Raw genomic sequence first — 16436 nt, 5'->3', positions numbered from 1 at the left:
CACAGGAGCGTGATCAGGTGGCGCGTGGACCCTGGCCATGCATCAAATCTAAACTACGGAGCTGTGGGGAACCAGAGGATCATTCAGTGACCCCCCCCCCCGGGCACAGGACGGCTGCGGGGGGCTAGTAGAAGCCAGGTAAGTGAAACTTGCTTATTTTTTATTGTTTTAGTTTAGGTTCACTTTAAAGCAGACCTGAACGCAGAAATTCCTTGCTGCTCTAAAATATAAGCAACAGCATAATAACCTTTAAAGAGAACCCGAGGTGGGTTTGAAGAATATTATCTGCATACAGAGGCTGGATCTGCCTATACAGCCCAGCCTCTGTTGCTATCCCAAACCCCCCTAAGGTCCCCCTGCACTCTGCAATCCCTCATAAATCACAGCCACGCTGCTGACAAACAGCTTGTCAGAGCTGGCTGTGTTTATCTCTATAGTGTCAGTCTGCTGCTCTCCCCGCCTCCTGCAGAACTCCAGTCCCCGCCTGCATCCCTTCCCTCCCTGCTGATTTGAGGGAAGGGACGGGGGCAGGGACCGGAGCTATGCAGGAGGTGGGGGAGCAGCTGAGACTGACACAACAGATGTAAACACAGCCTCACAGCACGGCTGTGATTTATGAGGGATTGCAGAGTGCAGGGGGACCTTAGTGGGGTTTGGTATAGCAACAGAGGCTGGGCTGTATAGGCAGATCCAGCCTCTGTATGCAGATAACATTCTTTAAACCCACCTTGGGTTCTCTTTAAAGAAGAACAGTTCTTTGTTACAGCTAACATAACTCCTGCAATAAATGTGCAGTGTGTCTACTTCCTGCTTTCATGGAACCAAACAAAGGGTTAACATCCTGTGTTTAGATATCAGCTGCTATGCCAAGGACTGTCGAGATTCCGGAGCTGGCACAGCTGAGAGATCGAATTACAGCTTGTGATTAGCCACAGATGGGGAATTAGACAGGGTAAACTCTCTAAATACATACAGGGTGCATTTTTCTCTGTTTTCCTTCTGTCCTGTGCAAGAGTTCAGGTCCACGTTAAGGCTTCTTTCCCACCAGGACGTTGCGTTTAGGAGAAGTTATGGTCGCATAACGTGCCCCTAACGCAATGCCTAGTGGTGTTGGAGCAGGACGCTACCAAGAGCCGCGTTAGAAGCAGCTCTTGGTGCGCCTGTGGGATGCACTGCGGAGACCACGTGAGCGGAGCTCTCCGCATCACGTGGTCCCGCCAGCCAATCAGCGGCCGCTCCTGGATGTAAACACTGCAAGTGCAGTGAATATAAAGTAGCCATGTGCCTGGCTACGTAGCGGCCTCTCCCCGCCTCCTCTCCGCCCACAAAATAAATAAAAACACCCATACTGAGCATGTGCAAACAGTCTAACGCGGCTTAAGCCGCTAGAACGCACAGCATGCTGCACTTCAAACGAACGTGCAGCGTTACTGTGTAACGCAACATGGGCACTGTGAACAGCCCATTGATTTTTCATTGCTGTGAGTTGGGCTGCGTTACAGGCTGCTCTAACCTGCGCCTGTATCCTCCCACTGTGAAAGCAGCCTAAAGGCAGGAGGGTGACTCTGTGTTCCTGACGAAGCTGCAGGTCACGCAAAATTCCCTGCACTTAAAGTGAACGCAAGCTGAAGCTTCAGTCAAAAGGGAAATGCCTAAGAAGAGGCAGGCCTCTGGATCCTAGTATAGAGGCTTCCCGAGTCCTCCTCGCTCCTGTCGCCGCTTCCTGGGACACTCCAGAAGATCTGGGCAGCGTCCGTCTTTAACCACTTGCCGACCGCCTACTTCATATTGGCGGCGGCAAAGTGGCAGCCCCAGGACCACGTAACGCAGAATGGCGTCGGGTCCTGGGGGAGGGGATTGCGGGCGATCGCGCGCGCGGACTGCGCGCGCATCGCCGGCATTAGGCTCCGCCCACATGTGACGTCAACCCGCCGGCCAATCAGCAGCGCCGGCGGGTTGCAACTTTTTGAAATGGCCAATTGAAAGTGTATAATACGCTTTGTTAGGTAAACAAAGCGTATTATACACGCTGCCTCCTCCCTGGTGGTCACAGCGCTCGATCGACCACCAGAGAGGAAGGCAGCACTGTGAGTCCAAATGCCAGCACACTGATCCTGCCCCCCCTGCACACTAATCGCCCACAGCACCCATCAGACCCCCCCCTGCCCACCCCCTGACAGCACTGTTTGCACCCAATCACCCCCCTAATCACCTATCAATCACCCCCTGTCACTAACTGTCAACGCTATCTTTTAGATCAGGTCCTAAACTTCCCCCTGGAGGCGCCTGATCACCCCCCCACACCCTCAGATCCTCCCCAGACCCCCCCCCAGACCTCCCCCCCCCCTGTACTGTATACAGCTATTCTCTGTAATCACCTGTCAATCACCTGTCAATCACCCATCGATCACCCCCTGTCATCACCTGTCACTGCCACCCATCAGATTAGACCCTAACCTGCCCTTTGCGGGCATCTGATCACCCACCCACACGCTCAGATCGCCCACAGGCCCACCCTCATAACACCTACCAAGTGCATTGTTTACATCTTTTCTCTCCTCTAAACACCTACTGATCACCCATCAATCACCCATCAATCACCCCCTGTCACTACCTGTCACTGCTACCCATCAGATCAGTCCCTAATCTGCCCCTTTTGGGCACCCAATCACCCGCCCACCCCCTCAGATTGCCCTGAGACCCCCTCTGATCAACTTGCCAGTGCATTGCTTGCATATATTCTACCCTGTAATTACCTTCTGATCACCTATCAATCACCCCGTCACCCCCTGTCACTGCTACCCATCAGATTAGACCCTAATCTGCCCCTTGCGGGCACCCAATCACCCACCCGAACCCTCAGATCGCCCACAGACCCCCCGCCAGTGCATTGCTTGCTTATTTTCTCCTCTGTAATTACCTATCAATCACCCCGTCACCACCTGTCACTGCAGGCTCCTGATCACCCTCCCCCCTGCCCTTATATCTCCCTCTGATCACTCCACCCTGCCCTAGATCACCCCCCTGCCATTGTGTATATCTAATCTCCTGTCTGTAACGCTTGATTGTGCTTTGATTGGCTCCAATTGTCTCAATTGCCCTGTGACTGACTTAGATTGTCCCGTGATTGGTTTTTGATTGTCCTGTGATTGGCTTCGATTGTGCTGTGATTGGCTTCGATTGTCCCGTGATTGGCTTCGATTGTCCCGTGATTGGCTTCGATTGTCCCGTGATTGGCTTCGATTGTGCTGTGATTGGCTTCGATTGTCCCGTGATTGGCTTCGATTGTCCCGTGATTGGCTTCGATTGTCCCGTGATTGGTTTTCGATTGTATTGTGATTGGCTTCGATTGCCCCGCGATTGGCTTTGATTGCGCTGACTGGCTGTGATTGCCCTCTAATCACTCTTATTGGCTCTAATTGTGTTGTAATTGCCTTGATTGCCCTCTGATTGTCTGTGATTGTTTCTGATTGCCCCCATTGCTGTCTGATTGCCCCCTGATTCCCCCCCCCCCCCCCGGTCACTATCCTAGTGATCTAAAAATAGTGTTTTTAGTATCACTAGTGTTAACAGTTAGGCCAGTTAGCTAGGCCCCTGTGTTAGTGTCAGTTAGCGCTCAGCCCACCGCACCACAGTCACTAATTAGTCGCTGATTAGCGTCATCACTGTCGCTAATCAGCATTGGTACTATATAGTATCTGTAAGTGATCATTACTGATCGCACACAGATCTATATTGGGGTCATTAGGATCCACTAAAAACGCAGTGTTTGCCGATCAGGCCTGATCGTTCGCCTGCACTTGCGTTCAGCCTGCCCCACCGCAGTGACAGAATTTTTTTTCTGATCACTGCAAAAAACACTGTACAATAGCTGTGGCACTGTAAAGATCAGTTTTGATTTTTTTTTTTCCAAAACTCAGTGACCACAGCTTTCTGCTCCGCAAGTACTCCCTTTTGCTAGGTAGGTGCTCTTTTTCCTGGGTAGTCTCAGAGGAATACCCCCTAAATTTAGCAGCCCACCATGGCAAGAAAGGGGTATTCCGATGATGAGGTTCTCAGGTACATGGCCCAGTCGGATGAGGACGATTGGGACATCTCATCCGACGAATCTTCTGGGTCAGAGTACGAACCTGTGGACAGCAGTGGCTCGCTGACCGATAGCGATAACGAGGTTGAGGTCCCGGCTAGAGCCAGGCGTACCACACCCCATGTCACTGGACCGCAGGTGGCGCAGGATCTGCCTCAAGGGCAGCAGAGTGGTGCTAGCGCTGGTCTGAGGTTTCATGGTGAGGCATACACCAGCAGCGCAGCATCTCCTGGACCTGGCACCAGTACTTCCGTAGACCCTGGTGAAGTGGTGAGCACCAGAAGGGAAGTTGAAACTGGTTCGGTGGCACGTGCATTAAGACCCGAGTCGCAGCCACCAAGAAAACGGGCCCGTACTACCCATAGTCTTCCAGAGGTGCTGGCAAATCCCAATTGGCAATCCCCTGGTTCCGCCGCACCCGTACTGCCCCCTTTCACCGCCCAGTCTGGAGTCCAGGTGGAGACAGATAATCTAGTAACGGCCCTAGACTTTTTTCATCTGTTCTTCACCGAGGATCTCTACGACTTAATTGTGGCTGAGACCAACCGTTATGCCACACAATACATCACCGACAACCCGAATAAGTACTATTCCCAGGCTTACCGGTGGAAACCACTCCAAGTTTCCGAACTTAAAACTTTTTTGGGCCTTCTCCTTAACATGGGTCTAGTCAAATTGAATGTATTGCGGTCTTATTGGTCTACGCGCCCAATATATCACCTGCCCATGTTCTCTGCTATCATGTCCAGGACACGGTTTGAGATGATCCTGCGCTTCCTGCACTTCAATGACAACACAACCTGTCATCGGAGTGACCACCCTGCTTATGACCGGCTCCACAAAATTCGGCCCCTCATAGACCACATGTCATCAAAATTTGCAGATGCTTATACCCCTGAACAGCACATTTGTGTAGACGAGTCCCTCATACATTTTACCGGGCGCCTTGGCATCAAACAGTACATCCCAAGCAAGCGCGCCCGGTATGGGGTGAAACTGTATAAGCTCTGTGAAAGGGCCACAGGCTATACTTATGGTTTTAGGGTCTATGAGGGAAAAGACTCAAAATTGGAGCCGGTCGGATGCCCTGACTACCTGGGGAGCAGTGGCAAGATTGTGTGGGACTTGGTGTCACCTTTGTTCCAGGAGGGGTACCATCTTTATGTGGACAACTTCTACACAAGTGTGGCCCTCTATCAGCATTTAAAGATAGAAGGGATCCGCTGCTGTGGCACCGTGCGGCCTAGTCGCCGGGGCTTCCCCCAACGGCTCGTTAGTACCCGGCTTGCACGGGGGGAGAGGGCTGCCTTGTGTACAGATGACCTGCTCGCGGTGAAATGGAAGGACAAGAGGGACGTTTACCTTCTGTCCACCATTCACACAGACACGACAGTCCAAATTCAACGGGCAACTGAGGTCACTGAAAAACCTCTCGCCGTCCACGACTATAATGCTTACATGGGAGGGGTGGACTTCAATGACCAGATGTTAGGGCCCTATTTAGTTTCCCGCAAAACCAGACGCTGGTATAAAAAAGTGTCTGTTTATCTAATTCAATTGGGTATTTACAACAGCTTTGTTCTCTACAGTAAGGCTGGGAGAACTGGAGCGTTCCTTAAATTCCAGGAAGACATCGTTATGGAACTCCTGTATCCAGGAGGTGCCGTGGCCCAACCCCAAAATGCAGTTAGCCGGCTGCATGAAAGGCACTACGCCTTTCCCATTCCGTGTGGCCCAAATCAACGCACCCCAAGAAAACGTTGTCGTGTCTGCAGCAGGGCTGGAACAAGGCGTGACACCTCTGTTTACTGTCCCATGTGTCCTGACCAGCCTGGTCTATGCCTAGGGGAGTGTTTCCAGAGGTATCATGAGCAGATACACTTTTAGAGAGTAGGGAACTCCAAACATAGCAGTAGGCACACAAGGGTCTCTGTGCTATTTCACACTGGCGTGATGCGTTAGGGAAAATTGCCTAGCGAAAGTCACACTTTGCGGTCCCCCCCCTACGCCGGAAGTGCTTGACTTAACGCTAGTGCATGCCTACTGCCTACGTTACTGGGTGGCTTCTGTGGCAATTTGGGTCGGCCTGGAAGTCATGTTAGTCTACGGCGACGCAGTTACTTACTAGGCCGAATGCGATTACTGTCGAATGCTACTCTAGCGGTATTCTCTGAAGGTCTGTTTGGGGCGATGCGGTGCGCGCGACCCACCGGATACGCCAATATGCAGTGTGAACCCAGACATCAGGTTTCCAGAGACCCTAATACACAGTGCTGCCAGAAACCTCTCCTTTCACTTGGGACAAAGTGCATAATGTACTTCGCCACATCTCTGTGCGATTTGCACTTTGCATATTGTCCCATGGGGGACGAGAGGTTTGTCCTCAGAAAGGTAAGAAAAAAAAAAAACAAATAAAAAAAACAGGTAAGCAAAAAAGTTAATGTTTGGTTCCCAATGTTAATGTTTGGGTTAAAAATGTTCATTAAAGTTTATAAAAGTTGATGTTAATGAAGTTATTGCTTTGCTGCTTGCTTGTTTTTTTTGTGTGTGTTTTTCTCTCTTTTTTCCATCCTTTACCCTTCCAGGTGGACCGACCGACCGACCAACCAGCTGCAGCACTGATGGTGCATCCTGACAGAAGCATTGTGTGTCTGTCAGATTACACACAAGTCGGTGCATGCAGCGCTGCAGGACGAGATTTCTCCTCTGCAGTAAAAAAGATACGTTTGCCGAGGCATATGAGCTGAGGGGTGGTGTTGGAGCTCCTATGCTTTGGCAAGCACTTTGTATCAAAAAAGAACTCTGGCAATGATTTGTTCATCCACATCGATCGGTGTGAATGGATAAATCGGCTTTGCCAGGGCATACGAGCTGAGTGGGTGGACGTTTTTGGGTGGCAGCTCCTATGTCCTGGCAGACGCCTTCCCCTCTTTTTTTTCACATTTTTTTGGCAGATATTTTTTCATCCACATTGATTGATTGATTGACTGTCATTTTTCCTTTCAGCCCAGAGTGCAGTACCCGTATGCCCAAAATAAGGAGTATAGCAGAAACTCCTAATACTGGCCATACATGTAATGATTGCAGAGACCCTAAAATGCCAGGACAGACCCCACGAATGATGCCATTTTGGAAAGAGGACACCCCAAAGTATTACGTGAGGTGCATGGTGAGTTCATAGAATATTTTATTTTTTTGTCACAAGTTAGCAGAAATTGTTGTATGTTTTTTTTCACAAAATGTCATTTTCCGCTCACTTATGACAAAAAAATTTTTTTTCTATGAGCTCACCATGCCCCTCATGGAATACCTTGGGGTGTCTTCTTTCCAAAATGGGGTCATTTGTGGGCTTTGTTCACGGTCCTGGCATGTGGGGGGGTTGCTAAATTGTGAGCACCCCTGTAAAGCCTAAAGGTGCTCATTGGACTTTGGGCCCCTTTGCGCAACTAGGCTGCTAAAAAAGTGTCACACATGAGGTATCGCTGTACTCAGGAGAAGTAGTATAATGTGTTTTGGGGTGTATTTTTACACATACCCATGCTGGGTGGGAGAAATATCTCTGTAAATCACAATTTTTTAATTTTTTTACACACAATTGTCCATTTACAGAGATATTTCTCCCACCCAGCATGGGTATGTGTAGAAATACACCGCAAAACAAATTATACTACTTCTCCTGAGTACGGGGATACCTCATGTGTGGCACTTTTTTGCACCTTAACTGCGCTAAGGGGCCCAAAGTCCAATGAGTACCTTTAAGATTTCACAGGTCATTTTGCGACATTTGGTTTCAAGACTACTCCTCACGGTTTAGGGCCCCTAAAATCCCAGGGCAGTATAGGAACCCCACAAGTGACCCCATTTTAGAAAGGAGACACCCCAAGGTATTTACTTAGGAGTATGGTGAGTTCATAGAAGATTTTATTTTTTTGTCACAAGTTAGCGGAAATTGATTTTAATTGTTTTTTTTCACAAAGTGTCATTTTCCGCTAACTTGTGACAAAAAATAAAATCTTCTATGAACTCACCATACTCCTAACTGAATACCTTGGGGTGTCTTCTTTCTAAAATGGGGTCACTTGTGGGGTTCCTATACTGCCCTGGCATTTTAGGGGCCCTAAACCGTGAGGAGTAGTCTTGAAACCAAATTTCGCAAAATGACCTGTGAAATCCTAAAGGTACTCATTGGACTTTGGGCCCCTTAGCGCAGTTGGGGTGCAAAAAAGTGCCACACATGTGGTATCGCCGTACTTAGGAGAAGTAGTATAATGTGTTTTGGGGTGTATTTTTACACATACCCGTGCTGGGTGGGAGAAATATCTCTGTAAATCACAATTTTTTAATTTTTTTACACACAATTGTCCATTTACAGAGATATTTCTCCCACCCAGCATGGGTATGTGTAGAAATACACCGCAAAACAAATTATACTACTTCTCCTGAGTACGGGGATACCTCATGTGTGGCACTTTTTTGCACCTTAACTGCGCTAAGGGGCCCAAAGTCCAATGAGTACCTTTAAGATTTCACAGGTCATTTTGCGACATTTGGTTTCAAGACTACTCCTCACGGTTTAGGGCCCCTAAAATCCCAGGGCAGTATAGGAACCCCACAAGTGACCCCATTTTAGAAAGGAGACACCCCAAGGTATTTAGTTAGGAGTATGGTGAGTTCATAGAAGATTTTATTTTTTTGTCACAAGTTAGCGGAAATTGATTTTAATTGTTTTTTTTCACAAAGTGTCATTTTCCGCTAACTTGTGACAAAAAATAAAATCTTCTATGAACTCACCATACTCCTAACTGAATACCTTGGGGTGTCTTCTTTCTAAAATGGGGTCACTTGTGGGGTTCCTATACTGCCCTGGCATTTTAGGGGCCCTAAACCGTGAGGAGTAGTCTTGAAACCAAATTTCGCAAAATGACCTGTGAAATCCTAAAGGTACTCATTGGACTTTGGGCCCCTTAGCGCAGTTGGGGTGCAAAAAAGTGCCACACATGTGGTATCGCCGTACTCAGGAGAAGTAGTATAATGTGTTTTGGGGTGTATTTTTACACATACCCATGCTGGGTGGGAGAAATATCTCTGTAAATCACAATTTTTTAATTTTTTTACACACAATTGTCCATTTACAGAGATATTTCTCCCACCCAGCATGGGTATGTGTAAAAATACACCGCAAAACAAATTATACTACTTCTCCTGAGTACGGGGATACCTCATGTGTGGCACTTTTTTGCACCTTAACTGCGCTAAGGGGCCCAAAGTCCAATGAGTACCTTTAAGATTTCACAGGTCATTTTGCGACATTTGGTTTCAAGACTACTCCTCACGGTTTAGGGCCCCTAAAATCCCAGGGCAGTATAGGAACCCCACTAGTGACCCCATTTTAGAAAGAAGACATCCCAAGGTATTCAGTTAGGAGTATGGTGAGTTCATAGAAGATTTTATTTTTTGTCACAACTTAGCGGAAAATGACACTTTGTGAAAAAAAACAATTAAAATCAATTTCCGCTAACTTGTGACAAAAAAATAAAATCTTCTATGAACTCACCATACTCCTAACGGAATACCTTTGGGTGTCTTCTTTCTAAAATGGGGTCACTTGTGGGGTTCCTATACTTCCCTGGGATTTTAGGGGCCCTAAACCGTGAGGAGTAGTCTTGAAACCAAATGTCGTAAAATGACCTGTGAAATCCTAAAGGTACTCATTGGACTTTGGGCCCCTTAGCGCAGTTGGGGTGCAAAAAAGTGCCACACATGTGGTATCGCCGTACTCAGGAGAAGTAGTATGATGTGTTTCGGGGTGTATTTTTACACATACCCATGCTGAGTGGGAGAAATATCTCTGTAAATGGACAATTGTGTGTAAAAAAATCAAAAAATTGTGATTTACAGAGATATTTCTCCCACCCAGCATGGGTATGTGTAAAAATACACCCCAAAACACATTATACTACTTCTCCTGAGTACGGCGATACCACATGTGTGGCACTTTTTTGCAGCCTAACTGCGCTAAGGGGCCCTAAGTGCAATGAGCACCTTTAGGCTTTACAGGGGTGCTTACAATTTAGCACCCCCCAAAATGCCAGGACAGTAAACACACCCCATAAATGACCCCATTTTGGAAAGTAGACACTTCAAGGTATTCAGAGAGGAGCATAGTGAGTCCGTGGCAGATTTCATTTTTTTTTGTCGCAAGTTAGAAGAAATGGAATTTTTTTTTTCCCTTTTTTTTTGTCACAAAATGTCATTTTCCGCTAACTTGTGACAAAAAATAAAATCTTCTATGAACTCACTATGCCTCTCAGTGAATACTTTGGGATGTCTTCTTCCCAAAATGGGGTCATTTGGGGGATATTTATACTATCCTGGAATTTTAGCCCCTCATGAAACATGACAGGGGGTCAGAAAAGTCGGAGATGCTTCAAAATGGCAAAATTCACTTTTTGCACCATAGTTTGTAAACGCTATAACTTTTACCCAAACCAATAAATATACACTGAATGGGTTTTTTTTAATCAAAAACATGTTTGTCCATATTTTTCGCGCTGCATGTATACAGAAATTTTACTTTATTTGAAAAATGTCAGCACAGAAAGTTAAAAAAATCATTTTTTTGCCAAAATTCATGTCTTTTTTGATGAATATAATAAAAAGTAAAAATCACAGGAGCAATCAAATAGCATCAAAAGAAAGCTATATTAGAGAGAAGAAAAGGAGGTAAAATTCATTTAGGTGGTAGGTTGTATGACCGAGCAATAAACCGTGAAAGCTGCAGTGGTCTGAATGGAAAAAAAGGCTCTGGTCCTTAAGGGGTTTTATGACTGCAGTCCTTAAGTGGTTAAGTATGAGCGTGGTTGTGCTGCACCTGCTGTGTTCTCCCCAGGCTCTTTTAGCCAGGTGCTCCACCCTGCTAGTTTTGGTGAGCACCCGGCTGTTATCAGCTCACCTCCTCCTCTGCTGTAGGCATAGTTGCTCACAGAAGCACCGGCCCTGCATTCTCTCATCTCGCTCCACCCGGGTACTTTTTCACGTCACCCGGCTGGAAATAATTTTTGGGGAGAACTCTGACCTGTGCGAGTGCGGCTCCTGCTTCCTGCATTTTCATGCAGGCGCAATACAGCTGTGCTTATATGTGAATAGGAGTGCTACCCCAGGGCAGGAAGTAAGTCACTGGGATTCCCGTCAGTCTGCACATGCACGCCCCGTCGCACCGCGCTCCCGTCATTCACACTTCCTGCAGCGCCCATTGACTTGCCTTGCTGCATAATCTGTGCGGTAGGCATGGATCATGTGGTAATGCGTTGCAGATTTTGCATTGGGAATTGTAGAAGAAGAATAGCAAGGCACTGGGGTTGCAAAATGAAATGCTTTTAATCCATGGTGTTAGGACACATCAGGATCTACAGTGGGGGTGAGGGAGGCCTGACAGCTGTTTCGCTTTGAAAAAAGCTTCCCCAGAGGCCAATGGATAGATTTTGCATTGGGAATGCAGCAATTTAGATACTTCCGGCGCACAGCGTTCCATCGTGTGCAGTGTGCAAGTCTCTAAAGACTTGCATGGCCCATGCAGCGGGGAAGCATAACACGTGGCAACACAGCATACTAGTTTAAAAATGGGCCTCCTTGGAAAGATTGTGTATCTTTCAAAACAAACGAACACAGATTATTTTCTGAACCAATCGCCATGATGGATCAATCTACATAGACGATAATCGTTGTCTTTTACCATTGTTGGAACACTGTATTATGTAAGTGAAGTTCAGCTCAGTTTTTTTTTCAAATCCATTATTTTCCATAGCTACTTCTCTCACATATATTGCTTAATTTTATCTAGTACTGATATAACCCTGATTGACCATAGTGCCCCTTTAAAGATTTTAGGCCGTCCCGTTGTTCCTCGTTTGTGTTCGGGCGACTGCGGACAAGCGGGTGTATGGACGGAGTGGACACACTGACACTGTGCTGCTTTCAGCAGTGCATATCCATGTGCGCTACCCAGGAACATCAGGCAGCCCTGGGTAGTGTTGGTGTTTGATTTCAACATATCCATTTGTGAAAGCCAGAAAACTCCCGACTGCCGCTGTTCAGCACTGAACAAGCGGACAGGGTCAGGAGGACCTATACGGTAGTATATAGGGATTTCCTGCAGGGTATAGGCAGGGATATGAAGCTGTGATCTCACCAAACACTAACGGAGGCAGCATTGCTGTGTCTTTTGTCTTGTGGAACAGATATTGGAAGAAGTATCACTTCGAGGCCATAGACTTGGTACGGCGGTCCCTGGAGGAGATGTACAGCGATGATGTACGGCCTAGCCTGACCTCCGCCGCACTGCGCTGGATGTACCACCACTCCCAGCTGCAGGTGGGTCCCTCCAATAAGATTTCTGTTGTGCGTTTGATCGCGTGCACAAAGTTTTTGTCTATACTACAAGTGCGCTAGCATGGCTACATCATCTATTACAGCGCTATTGACAGACTTTAGTCTCCTTTCACACTATGCAGATTACGTTGCAATGCAATAATGCAGACCTCAATCCAACAAACGATGATTCCCGTAATACCTTTGATGACTAACTGTACACGGTTTACTGCAAGGTTTCGAAATGTTAACTTTCTTCTTCATGCATTCTACAGAATTACAGGTACGGTTCTCATCCAGTTCTGTATACGTTTCTCGACGAAGAAACTTCAAGGACAACTATCGATAAAAACAACTTTTTATTTTAATATTCTGTATTAGGGTTCACATTACCACTAGTGCTCTGCACTTTTTTATTCCCACAATTCTGTCTGCTTTAAAATCATCCTTCACTCCTCACACAGCTTACAAATACTTCTACTCTGGCTTCTCTGTGCCGTTATTGGTCGACTCGCGTCAAACGCATGTACACGGCTTTACCACAACCAGAATAAGATTCTTTTAGCTAGGTGATTACTAGACTATACACTGAGGAGTTGATGGCAACCCCCCTGTGCAGAAACACTGTCTGTCCTGCAGAGCTGACACTTTTTGTATCTGTAGACTGTAGGTGTCTGAAGGATGATTTTACAACACAGAGACAGAGCTGTGTGAAGAAAGAAATTGCTCCTACCGGTAGTACTTGTGGTAATGTGTGCCATAAAATACAGCATTAAAAAAAAATAGCTTTATTCAATAGTCATCAAAGGTATTTCTGGAATCGACGTTTGTTGATTTGATGTCTGCATTTCTGCTCCACGTCTAAGGTCCAGTGCACACTAAAAACCGCTAGCCGATCCGCAAATGCTAGCGGTTTTTGAAGCTCTTTTTCAGAGCGATTCTAGGCATGTTTAGAGAGACTTTCTAAGCATGCCTAGCGTTTTTGAGGGTTTTTGTGTAGCAGATTTTATATTTGGTTACAGGAAAGCTGTTACTGAACAGCTTCTGCAGCAAAAAAATGCTTGGAATACCGCTCTGATCTAGCATTTTTCAGAGCGGTTTTCCACTTTCCTATACTTTAACATTGAGGCAGAAACGCCTCAGAAATCTACAAAATGCTGCAGTCCCCGAGTTTGCGTTTGGGGAAAAAAACAAACTGCTCTGGTGTGTACCAGCCCATTGCAATACATTAGCCAAGCGCTTTTCAGCTTGCAAGCGTTTTATAAACTGCTCTGAGCCGCTCTTGGTGTGCACCAGCCCTAACAATGGACCATATTTTCACGTTGCAATCCAAAAATTTGCATTAATGGTGCAGTGCGACAATACGGTAAGGCATAAACGCGCACATTGTCCTGTAAACACACTGCATTCCGCTTTTTTATCCCTACTGAACCCGCCACACCGCATTGCAATCAATGTGATAGCCACATAGGAATATCATTGCATCTGCATTTGATGATATTGTCTGTTGCAATGAACACAGTGTGACCCTTAGTTCTGCATTATACCATTACTAACAGTCTGTTGTTGTGTTAGGGGAGTCGGGGAGACGCCGTGATCCTGGGGATGTCCAGCATGGAGCAGCTTTCAGAGAACATGGCCGGAGCAGAGGCTGGTCCCCTCCTCCCACCCGTGGTCACAGCCTTCAACAATGCCTGGAATCTGGTCGCCCACGACTGCCCCAACTACTTCCGCTAGAACATCCCTCTGTCATTAAGAGGTGGGTCTTTGAGATGGTAATGATTTCAAGATGATGCTAATTTTATGCAGATTGGAAATGGACCAATCAAATTTGCCGGATTAGCATCTCAGTGGCCATCCCTAGATGTAATCTATCAGCCAATGATTATGGTGATCCCTCAGTGACTCTCTGCCTCAGATACCAACGTACAGCCCCAAAACACCGACACTGCCAGTATGTCTTGTCTAGCACATTTCACACTAATCAACTGTTATAAATGATGCTGGCCACACACGCAGCAATCCAATGAGCAATATCACTGACGTGGACTCGTGCAGCATGAGGGCACCCCCTTCAAGGGAACCTAAAGTGTTTTTTGTTTTGCTTTTTTTTAAAAAGGTAAGTTTAACTTACCTGGGGCTTCTGCCGGCCCCCTGCAGCCGTCCTGTGCCCACACAATGTGTGCAAGCTGCATTTATTAGGATGCTATTGACCCTCTCTATGAGCTATGTGGTTAAAGTGGACCCAAATGAAAAATACAAGATTTCAGAAATAAAATCTATTTTATAAATAATAATAAATAAATGCCCTTTTTTTCAGCTGCATGATGACAAATATAAAATATTTTACATTTATTGGTGGAACCCCTCCCTTCCTTTCATATTGCCGGGACAGAATGCGGCAAACTGGTGGAGTAGATGGTGTCCGGCAATGGAGGAATTGCTAATGACTGCCACCTGTATAACCCTAGTTATGGAAAGAGAAGGGTGAAAAGCATGCACTGAAATGCTCATAGGCTTGAAGGAGTGTTTATTTATCTTTGTATGTGTCAGAGAGGTGCAACTAAATATTTAGAATTTAAAAAATGTTTGGTTTGGGTCCGCTTTAAAGGTTGATGCTATATATATTGCGTCAGCAGGGTTTTCGCCACATGTGGACGAGGTAACATTACATCAGCGAGTTGCTGCGTCTTTGGCCGCTATGGGATCGAAAAAAAATTATTCTGACTGGGCAATTTTGACCCAGATTAAAATTGTGATACAATGAAGGAAAAAAGCTGTAATTGCTAAGCAAGCCACTTTATAATTTAATGTTAATAAAAATTTACTTTTAATTAGAATTTACTGCCAATTGTGATTTTTGTAGTATATACTCAAGTTAGGTCTGATTCGCTTCATAAAAGTATAGGGGTCGACTTATACACGAGTCACTGACGACACTAATCACAGACTAATGTGTGTACTAATAGTGACATTCCCATTTGCAGCAATTTACCCAGTGGTAAGTGATACTTTGAGGAAAGGAAATGCCAAGAAAACACAGGTCTGAAAGTCCTGGCCACAACAATTACCAAGGAAAGGGTGGTGGTGGGGGGGGGGGGGGGAATACTGGGCTGCATAAAAGGGAGTGAATAATTTCAGCAGTTGGGGCCCTGGAGGGAGGTATTGGCTGCACTTAAAGGACAGGTGGGGTTAATGGCTGCAATACTGTATGCAGTGCAGTGATTAACCCCAAGTGCAGCCATTAACTTTGCTGGGTAGACTTATACTTGAGTCAATAAAAAATTCCAGCTTAAGAGGATTGAATATTGGAGTCGACTTATACGCGAGGTCGACTTGTATTCGAGTATATACGGTACTACTACTAGTAATTATTTTCTGGCATGCTTGTCTGTAGTGCAGCATGTCCTGCTGGTAGGAGCATGGGTGATACACAGGAGGCTTGTAAGTGCCCTCATGGCTTAAAGCAGTGGTGCTCAACCTTTTTTGGCCCGAGGGCCGAACTTCAAATCAAGAAAAATCTCGAGGGCCGGAACACATGCATACAAAATTTCGATGTAAAACTTTTAACGTTTTTCTAGTAACAGTTAACATGGTGTTGGAAATGGAAAGAAAACGACAATATAAGAAATGTTGTACTCACCATTTGATGTACATTTTCTTAATGAGAAGTTTGCGGCTGTTTTTCAGAAAGCTGTCGGCTCTGTGTGGGCCTGAGGGGGCTGTCGGCTCTGTGTGGGCCTGAGGGGGCTGTCGGCTCTGTGCTGGCTGAGGGGGCTGTCGCTTCTGTGTGGGCCTGAGGGGGCTGTCGGCTCTGTGTGGGCCTGAGGGGGCTGTCGGCTCTGTGTGGGCCTGAGGGGGCTGTCGGCTCTGTGCTGGCTGAGGGGGCTGTCGGCTCTGTGCTGGCTGAGGGGGCTGTCGGCTCTGTGTGGGCCTGAGGGGGCTGTCGGCTCTGTGCTGGCTGAGGGGGCTGTCGGCTCTG

General features: G+C 46.6%; 1 protein-coding gene across 1 annotated transcript in view; it reads left to right on the top strand.

Moving 5' to 3' along the window:
• The window catches only part of LOC137521884 (aflatoxin B1 aldehyde reductase member 2-like), a 50123-nt gene extending 34829 nt beyond the window's left edge, over positions 1 to 15294 (top strand). The window contains exons 5-6 of the mRNA XM_068241741.1: positions 12325 to 12457; positions 14030 to 15294. Of these exons, the coding sequence (XP_068097842.1) occupies positions 12325 to 12457; positions 14030 to 14191 (295 nt within the window). The 3' untranslated portion in view covers positions 14192 to 15294. The remainder of the gene's footprint in view (positions 1 to 12324; positions 12458 to 14029) is intronic.
• Positions 15295 to 16436: the final 1142 nt, after the last annotated feature.

This window comes from Hyperolius riggenbachi, chromosome 6 (assembly GCF_040937935.1).
Source record: "Hyperolius riggenbachi isolate aHypRig1 chromosome 6, aHypRig1.pri, whole genome shotgun sequence".
NCBI lineage: Eukaryota > Metazoa > Chordata > Amphibia > Anura > Hyperoliidae > Hyperolius > Hyperolius riggenbachi.
This window is presented reverse-complemented; position numbering and strand designations above follow the sequence as displayed.